Source organism: Mesitornis unicolor, unplaced genomic scaffold (genome assembly GCF_000695765.1).
Source record: "Mesitornis unicolor isolate BGI_N332 unplaced genomic scaffold, ASM69576v1 scaffold25598, whole genome shotgun sequence".
Taxonomy (NCBI): Eukaryota; Metazoa; Chordata; class Aves; order Mesitornithiformes; family Mesitornithidae; genus Mesitornis; species Mesitornis unicolor.
The window spans coordinates 1-9,700 of record NW_010200161.1 but is presented as its reverse complement, the minus strand read 5'-3'; the positions used below and the strand labels follow the sequence as shown (position 1 = coordinate 9,700).

Sequence of the window (9,700 nt, the reverse complement as noted above, 5' to 3'; positions counted from 1 at the left end):
TATATATAAAAACCCCTCCTGGATAGAAGGCTCTGAGCCTGCCTGTTTCTATGTTATGTATGTCATAAATAAATAGCGTAAAATATTGCATAAATATCAGAAAACAAGTATGTAAAACTACAGAAAAATAGCACACTATCTACTTAATAGTGTAATAATTTAACTCAGAATGGTGGTGGGTGTTGACTTTATTCCTCCCGGTTACTTTAGTGAGTTTGTGCAGCATCGTGTAGTGGATTTCCAAGTTGTTTGTACAGCAGCTCTGGGGGTGTTCGTGCAAGGCGGGATTCACAAGGAGACATTAAATTTTGGTTGGTGCACAAGGGTCTTTTAACCCATAACGAAAGTTGAAAAGGTCCAAGAGTTCCATTATTTCCTCAGTTTTAAAAACTTGAGGGTTTTTCTTAGAAGCGTGGATAAAATGCTTGTTAAAAAGGCCCAGTAGAACGTGCGGTCCCAAGATTATTATTAGAGTAAGGTGATGTTTTCTTTGTTTTCAGAACAAAAATAAATGACTGGGAAAGCGCATTTTTGAAGTCAACTGGTGTAGGCGATGATGGCTGAGGCTTCCAGTGGTTTGTGTACCTTGTGCTGCTCTAAGTCCTGCTCGATGGGAGTGTAATGGTTTCACTCCAGTGGGTACCAGTCTCCGAATTGGGGTGTGAGAGCAGCAGGGAGGGCCCCAGTGGGTGCCCAGCCCTTGGAGCCCATTGGGCTGCACTTGCCATCAGCTGCTGTGCTGTGACTGTTCATAATTAATGAACTTTTGACACGTTTAATTACCTGGGATGAGCGGGGGTTTGTGCTCCAGACCCTGGTGAAGGATGCACCTCCATCGGTTCACCTGAAGCAGGTATCCATGCACACATGAGCCGGCTGCAGGAGGATGCTGCTGTGTTAATTTTCGGCTCCTGTGGGTCCATCTGAACCCCAGAATGTGAGGAGTTGGAAGGGCCCTGGAAAGCTCCCCCAGTGCAACCCCTGCCAGAGCAGGAGCACCAGAGCAGTCACACAGGAACACGGCCAGGGCTTTGGGTGTCTGCAGACAAGGAGACTCCACAACCTCTCTGGGCAGCCTGGGCCATGCTCCAGAACCCTCACACTCACAAAGTTTGGCCTCATCTTCAGCTTGAACCTCCTGTGCTCCAGCTTGGGACCATTGCCCCTTGGCCTGGCATTGGCCATCCCAGAGCAGAGCCTGGCTCCTTCCTCCTGACACTGCCCTTTCCCAATGGATCCCCAGGAATGAGGGCACCCCTCAGGTTCCTCTGCTCCAAGCTCAAGAGCCCCAGCTCCCTCAGCCGCTCCTCAGCAGGAGATGCTCCACTCCCTGCAGCATCTCATCTCTGTGGCCCTGCTGGACTCTTTCAAGCAGTTCCTGTCCTTCTGGAGCTGAGGGCCCAGCACTGGACACAAGATTGCAGCTGTGGTGTGAGCAGGGCAGATGCTCCTGTTCCCAGCACAGGTGCTTGCAGGGCTCTTGTGCTCCCTCTGAAGCGACTCCTGTGCTGCAGGGGGTGTGTGGGGCTGCTCGAGGCTGCCCAGCCCATAGGAGTTGTCATTGCACTGCCTTATGTAGGAGTGTGATCACAGGAGGCTGTATGGACAGACTTAAGGTGACAGTGTTTAGGTGATGGTTAGGTTTTGCTCTTTAAAGAGTCGCTTTTTTACTCCTCAGTAACCTCCCTTTGAGAAATTTCCATTGCTATGAGGTTTTTTTATCTGCTGCCTTTCCCTTTTACTCCTCGTGGTGTAAAGGAAAGAGGAAGTTGGTCTTTTCTGAGTCTGAACTATGAAGTAAATGGAAAATGTGATGCTCTATGTACGTACCGAGAAGGGTTTTTAAAGTGGGGATCTTCAGAGCGTACGTGAAGCTCTTAAAAAAACCCAGACCTGTGGGAAGCTGCAAGTCTTGGCCTTCTGCACAATAATCACTTGCATATCCACAAGATATCAGTGCCTCAGGTCTTTGTGTACCGTGGAATTGCCCCCACACTGGGTGTGCTGCAGGCAGAGTGCACAGGGAACGGAGCTGGGGCCCGTGCCCTCTTGGAAGAGGAGTTTTCTTCTTTGGTTTGTGTCCCAAGCATGTTCGGTGTATTTATTTTTAAGAAAAAGGCACAATTAATCTATCTGGAAGAAGTAATAGGGGAAAGAAACGCGTGCAGACATATGGTAATATACAGAATTTAATTGTATTTATAATGCTCCCATGGTGGGGGAGCAGGGCAGGGGCTGAGGCCCCTGGGCCTGGCTTTGTGGTGGTACCGGGGCCTCCCCTGCTCGGCACTGGGACTGTGTGCTGCTGTCCCCATGCTGGCACAGGGCTGCGCTCATTGCCCGCTCCGCTTGGAGCCCTCGCGGTGCCAGATCTCGGGTGTGGAGGCTGCTGGGTGAGATGGGGGTTGGACAGGGACACATTCGTACCCCAAGGGCTCGGGGCGCTGACGGGCGCCCTGCAGACCCAACGTGCGTGGTTCCCGGTGCGGCTGCACTGCCGCGGCCCTGGGATGATGGCCTGGGTTGCGCCTGCTTAAGATTCAGGTCAGCCCCATGCAAATCCCTCATTCAGTGTCCACACACTGGGCCTTTGAAGGCTTCTCCTGACCTACATAGGGCTGGTTGGAACCCTCTGTGGCTGCTGACAGAGCGCTGTGCCTCTGTAATCTCATCCACCGCCTCCGCTGCTGCTTCTCCCGACGGACCCGCGTCCACGCCAGCGGCGCTCACGTCTCCACCATCCCTGGTAGGCCAGGCTTCGGGATACAGCAAATACGGGGACTGACATTCCCAGTGGGGATTTTGCTGGGCAAAGGGGGCTGTAGCAGTAGTTTAATGGGACAGGAGGGTACCTAAAGGTGGTTTTTATCAAGCAGGTGGGCTGCGTTGTCAGGATTTGGTGACCACAGTGTGGGAAGCACTCGTCACGTATAAACTATTAGAGTTTAAATGGGGGGTGTGTGTACATAAATATCTCTGTATCTGAATACTCTGTTGTCGTTCAGCTTTCAAACACCAGAGCACTCCGGCTTGCCTCTGTCTAGACTCTGTTTAGGAATTATTAATATTGCCATGGAAGTGGCTGATTAATACGTCGCTGCCCTGATTTTCAACCTGTCACAACGTTGTCGTTAGTTTCCACAAATGGGCTGCTCGGCGTCGCTTAGGCTCTAACGCGGTGAAACTGCCTATTAATTTTTATCTTCTTTTCTTACAGTAAAAAATGGCATTTCGGAAGGCAGTGAAAGGAACTGCTCTCATTGGAGGAGGTGCCATAGCAACAGTTTTTGGCCTCTCTCAATTTTCTCAGTATAGAAACAAACACGTAAGTATTAATTACGATTTCTGATAAAATATGAAACTTAAAATCTGTTGGAGCGTATGTCAGGCTCGTACGAAGAGCTTTGTTTGGCGAGGGGTGCCAAGAGCCTCCCGGCTTGGTTCGGCAGATGCTAATCTGGAGGCTGGCGCTAACGAGGCTGCGCTGCTGCAGGTCTTCAACCAGCGGGGACGTGGGATTCTGTTAAAGCACTTATTCACGTTTAAAAAGCGACCTTTGCGTGCGGGTAGGGGTTTTATTTAGCTGCAGGAGGAGTGGAAGGCACTGATTGAAGGTAAGTAGAGTTTTGGGTGGTGTTTTCCAAATCAAAGCTGGAAATCCCAGCTCCGCTCCCTGCAGCATCTCTGTGGCCCTGCTGGACTCTTTCAAGCAGTTCCTGTCCTTCTGGAGCTGAGGGCCCAGCACTGGACACAAGATTGCAGCTGTGGTGTGAGCAGGGCAGAGCAGAGGGGCAGGAGAACCTCTCTGCCCTACAACCACCCCTTCTCATCCACCCCAGGATGGCGTTGGCCGCCTTGGCCACAAGAGCATGTTGCTCTGGAAAATGGGTTTAACTGGTGTTTCCGCTCCTCACGGTAGAGTCAGAGTCATCGTGCTCTTTAATTCACTTCTCCATGCAGAAGCCAAGGAGAAATCATTAAAGGAGCACGAGTTGTGGCCTGGTTTTAGGCAGAGCTGGTAGGGATTGACACCCACTCTGTTAAAGCAAATACTGCACCCTGTTGTGATGCAGTTGTGCTGTGCTTTGGAGTTCTGTGGAATGGCCACGGCTGGGCTTAGCAGACACACGTAAGGGAAGGGGTCTCCTGATTTCGTGTTAAATGTGGGCTCTGAGCCTGGCACCTCGTGTGAGGTGGTAGAAGTTGGTGTAGCCGGAGCTCACTGATCTCCTTCAGTCTGGGTTTGGGTACAGCTCCAGCCCAAGGAGGTGCTGTAGGTGCTGGCTTCACGTGGTGTTTTCTGCTCCTCGCCTCGGAAATGCGATCAGCCCAAGCTGTCTGGACAAGCTGCTACTCTGCCTTGCTTACCACATCTACCATCAGTTTTCCAACTGGGCAAACCAAAAATAGGAGCAGGAGTGGCTCTCACTGCTTTGGTTGAAGGTAAAGCCGTGGGCGGTGGGGAACAACCTTTACCGAGCGCCGTAAAGGTGAGCGTTGCATCTGAGGGAACAATAACCCGAATTTCTGGGTGTCTCTGTGGGGAGGAGCAGCAGCAGCACATGGGATGAGTCATTTCTGGGGAACCTAGCTGGGAAGCGGGTGCGCCAGGATCCGTATGGCTTCGGGTGCTGTTGCAGAAAATAAAACCTAGCATTTAACGTGAGCTTCCTGTCTTGCACCTAGCTGGGAATAGTGCAGTTTCTGGCTCTCTCTGGAGCCTTTAGCACAGGGTTTTACAATCTGGCTTCGTTATTGTCAGAAATTGAAGGCCAATGCCATCCTGGGGTGTATCAGGAGGGGTGGTTGTAGGGCAGAGAGGTTCTCCTCCCCCTCTGCTCTGCCCTGGTGAGACCACATCTGGAATATTGCGTCCAGAAAAGATAAGTGGAGCGCTCATCTTGCAGTCCAGCTTTCCTCATCGATGGAGTGGTAACACGTGTGCAGCACTTTTGCTATCCCGAGTAATTTACGTTATAGTCAGTACAACCCATGATTGCAGCATGAGCCTGATCACAGATTACCTGTTGAGTAATTAAATTAGTAAATTACCCACTGTCTTTGGGCATGGCTACTCCGTATTGTGCCTTATTTTCAGGTGTACAGTAGCGACAGGAGCATTGATCAGCGGTGCACTGCGATCGTAATGCTGCCGAAGAGCGAGCAGATATTTCTGGACAGCAGTATTTAGGATGTGTGCACCGTATAATCTGAGTTCAGGCTCCTTGTGCACGGCTGCTTTGGCTGTGGGTTTACAGTGGATGTGTTGCAAGAGTCACTTTTACCTTTAACTCCCGAGGTCTGCTCGCTGCTTGCCTCGTCCGGTTTAATTCAAGGAGTTTTTGGAAAGAAAAACTTAAGTGAAAGCTGCCTCGTGCGGTGGGTGGAAAGAGGTCAGGCAAATAACTCGTTTCAGATGGTGGTATTTTGTCACTTGAATCTGTCTTAGTTTGCTTTTTCCCGTCTAGGACATGTGGATATAAGCAGGTTATTGCGTTGGTTCAGTCTGCCGTTTGGACCAGCGACCGGATCACGCTCAGGCCTTAGACTCCATGCTTTAAACAGGCTTTTCTGGTGCTGAAAGTGTTTTAATTGCCAGGAGACTCTGAAAATGTTAATTCTCCGTTAAAAGAATGGAGAACGGTTAAAAGCGTTCCTCTGGGAGCGCAAGGCACTGGCAAAGCTGAAGCGAAGAGAAAGCAAACATTGAATTTCGTGGTCCTGCACCCCATTTAACTGTGAATGGCTGATACCTGCCTGCAGCCCGTTGTGTGTAAAATCAGTGTGAGGACTACGAACCACGGCCATGGCTCTCATAACGTTATTATCATCGTTATCATCATCATCATTATTTCAATTTACTATTTATTATTGATTTATCTATTTATTATTTTCAGAAAGGACCTGCAAATAGCATTTCCTTGGTGTTTTATTACACTGTATTTGACAGTAAACCAGTTCATCTCATAAGCCTGGTCAAATCTGAGCTTACATTAATGCCACTGCTCAAGTAATCAGTTCCAAGATATAAAATGTGCGTTCCTCTCTCAGTCCTTTGCTTTGCTGGGTTTTTCTGGTAGAGTTAAGAGCTGGACCATGTGTCTGTTTATTAAAATACCCCCTGAGCACCCTGTAAGATTTGACATGGCAGAAGATGTTCCTAGAAATACCTGATACAGGTTAGTACAGCGTTATATTGAGGATGAGGTAAATGTGTGCTAAGCCGTGATGGCTTCGGTACTGTTAGTCACTCCATAATGTTTTAATTCAATATTATTATTAAATATAGGTAAGGTGACTGGGAACATTCGAGTTTACCTTCATGGTTATAGGGAATGCTGTGGTTTGGTTGTGTGTGTGTGTACACACAATAAACACAGCTCCTCACGTGTGGCTTTGGATCCTCCTAGGGCGCCTTTGTGCACGTCCAGGCTGCCGAAGCTGTGACTGTTCCCATGATGAAGAATCTCCCCACGAGAGAGCAGCAGATCTTGGCCCTGCAGACCACGGATGAGTTTGACGTCCTCATCATCGGCGGAGGAGCAACAGGGTGCGGCTGTGCTTTAGATGCAGCCACCAGAGGTGAGGCTTCAGTGTCCGTGTTCTTGTCGTAAACCACGTAATCCAGTGACGAGTTTCAGATTGGCTTTTCAAAAATATGTGAGGATAAAGAATGCGTACTCTGATGTCTGGTTACAGAGCTGCTGCTCTCAGGAGCTAAAACGAACTCCAAGAGGAAATGCCATTGCATTTCGTTGTTTCAGCAGCATCTTTAGGTGCTTGTGTGCAGTTGTCCAACAGATACTGGGACCAGTACTAGTCAATGTATTCATCAACGACCTGGGTGAGGGAACAGAGTGCACTGTGAGCAGATCTGGGAATGACGCACAACTGGGAGGAGTGGGTGACACTGCAGAGGCTGTGCTGCCATTCAGTGAGACCTGGACAGACTGGGGAGAAATGTAATGAAATTCAACAAGGGCAAGTGTAGGGTCTGCATCTGGGGAAGGACAACCCTGTGGACCAGTGCAGGTTGGGGAGCAGCACAGGGGAAAGGACCTGGGGTGTTGGTGGCAGCAATGCCCATGAGCCAGCAATGTGCCCTTGAGCCAAGAAGGCCAACGCCATCCTGGGCTGGATGAGAAGGGGTGGTTGTAGGGCAGGGAGGTTCTCCTGCCCCTCTGCTCTGCCCTGCTCACACCACAGCTGCAATCTTGTGTCCAGTGCTGGGCCCTCAGCTCCAGAAGGACAGGAACTGCTTGAAAGAGTCCAGCAGGGCCACAAAGATGAGATGCTGGAGGGAGTGGAGCATCTCCTGCTGAGGAGCGGCTGAGGGAGCTGGGGCTCTTGAGCTTGGAGCAGAGGAGCCTGAGGGGGGCCCTCATTCCTGGGGATCCACTGGGAAAGGGCAGTGTCAGGAGGAAGGAGCCAGGCTCTGCTCTGGGATGGCCAATGCCAGGACAAGGGGCAATGGTCCCAAGCTGGAGCACAGGAGGCTCAAGCTGAAGATGAGGCCAAAGTTTGTGAGTGTGAGGGTTCTGGAGCATGGCCCAGGCTGCCCAGAGAGGTTGTGGAGTCTCCTTGTGTGGAGACGCCCAAAGCCCTGGCCGTGTTCCTGTGTGACTGCTCTGGTGATCCTGCTCTGGGTGATCCCCAGAGGGCCCTGCCAGCCCCACCATGCTGTGACCGATGACTTCCAGGAGCAGCAGAATTGATGTTAGCTTCACACATAGCCTTAACTCAGGGAAAGCTCACATTACAGTAAGTTTAAGCTGATGCTTTTCACCTGCCTTCTGCGGGTGGATGAGAATGTGTGTGGTGATGGTTGGTTGTTGCCCAGCAGCTGTGCAGATGTTGCCCAATAGCATGGCATTGGTCAGAGATGTGAAAAGCTCTGCTCAGGGGTGTAAAAGCAGGAGGGCAACGCCTGCTCCATCTGCATCATCCCCCTCACATGGTGACTGCAGAACTGGCCAGCAGGAACCCGTCAGATGTGACAGCTCTGGCAGAATAAGCCATGTTACCAGTTTAATGAAGACAGAGCTCCAGATCCAGAGATGAGAACAGCATGGGCACTGTGTCTGCAGGAGAGGCTGGGGCATCAACTCCTGGTCTATTAAAATGCTCTGTTCCCCCAGAATATCATAGTCTTGTCCAAAAAGCTGTGTAAAAGATGCGTGAGAAAAGCTTGTCTTGGTCTGTGTTCTCTCAGTTGCTGTTTTCAGTGCAATTAGAGAGAACCAAGCTTCCTTAGTTTGGGAAATAAAATGGGAAAAAAACAACCCAAAACCATGTAAAATATAGCAGGTAGCTCTGAAGTTCTTCATGTCCCTTAACCTGCAGCGGTGCCTCAGAATTAAGAGGCAAACCCTGACTCCGGGAGGAGTTTTTTATACCTTGATTTGGAAAATTCTCATCCAGAAGGGGTGATAAATTGGAGATCGTAAAGCAGTGAGATCCACACCATTGGTAGATACATTCAAGCTCAAACCTGGGTTTTCTTTGATGTGTCACTGTAGGTAACCTGGGATCTTTTCACTTCTGCCTCCGCTGTACTGTGGTATAAAACACACAGACGTTATTGCAGGTGATGTGTGTCTATCCTTTCACCAGATATTCTGGTGGTGTCAGTGGATTTCTGAAGTGGGAAATACTCCCAGGCGTGTGGTTAATGAGTTGTGTGTCGTTGCTGTTCGTTCATGGAACTCGCTCTTTTATTACCTTTGCTTCGCTTAATGACACATTCTGCTTTGCGTGTGTTTGATTACATCTCCACCCAGTTATTTCTGGTTGTATCCGTTGATCTTCAGCCACATTTGGCCAGAATAAATGACTCTGATCTTTGGAAGTTCCTGATGATTATTAGAGTGGGGGTTTCTATAAGGACGTGAAAGTTTTGGGAGACCCACAGATGTTAAAAAACGCATAAAGCACCCCTGAAAGAGGGCAGAGGAAAGGCCCGAGGGGTAGGTTCTGGTGCGGATGATGCTCTCATCCTTGGGGATGCATCAGCTCTGCTGTTTCCTGGGTTGGAGCACCCTGCTGCCAAGGGTTAAAGTGTTCCTGAAAATGCTCTGCTCCTGCCATCAGTGCCAGCTGTAAATTGCTGGAGGGAGGGAGCGTGTACCCTGTACTGTACCCTAATGCCGTTCTGTTGTGCAATGCCCAGGTTTCAATGTGCTGCTGTTTAAGTTCTGGTTTGGCTTTTCCCTTAGGAAGGAGGCTAAAGTTTTTCATTATGATATAGACAGCGCGGCACACTTTGAATTCACCTGTATCCATGCGCAGAGCAATTCTCCTTGTGATTGTCTGTACCCCAGAGAAGGGTCTTTAATGAGTTACGTACAAAGCGCCTCGTTTAAGAAGTCAATTCGGTTTTCTGGTAACACAGGACTGAAAACAGCCCTTCTGGAGAGATACGATTTCTCATCGGGGACCAGCAGCAGGAGCACGAAACTGATCCACGGAGGTGTGCGGTACCTCCAGAAGGCCATCATGAAGCTGGATTTGGAACAGGTAATGATTTATACTGGTTTCTCAGCAGAACTTGCTGCAGACGCTTCCCTGTCCCAATTACAGCTGAGGATCCTTTTTATTCTTCCAGCACTTGGCTGTTGAATATAGGAAGTGTGTTCTCCAGATGAGGGACATCGGTGCTGCTGCCTTTTGCTCCTGTTGTGGTTTAGGGCTGGGCTGGCCA

At 49.8% G+C, this 9,700-nt stretch overlaps 1 protein-coding gene across 1 annotated transcript; it reads left to right on the top strand.

Annotated features, from left to right (window-relative positions):
- Window positions 1-3,223: 3,223 nt before the first annotated feature.
- Window positions 3,224-9,516, top strand: LOC104544719 (glycerol-3-phosphate dehydrogenase, mitochondrial-like; the record flags this gene model as incomplete). Its single annotated transcript, XM_010189660.1, has 3 exons — window positions 3,224-3,325; window positions 6,411-6,582; window positions 9,392-9,516. Coding segments are annotated over exons 1-3 (399 nt in total), but the record flags the coding sequence as incomplete, so codon positions are not given.
- Window positions 9,517-9,700: the final 184 nt, after the last annotated feature.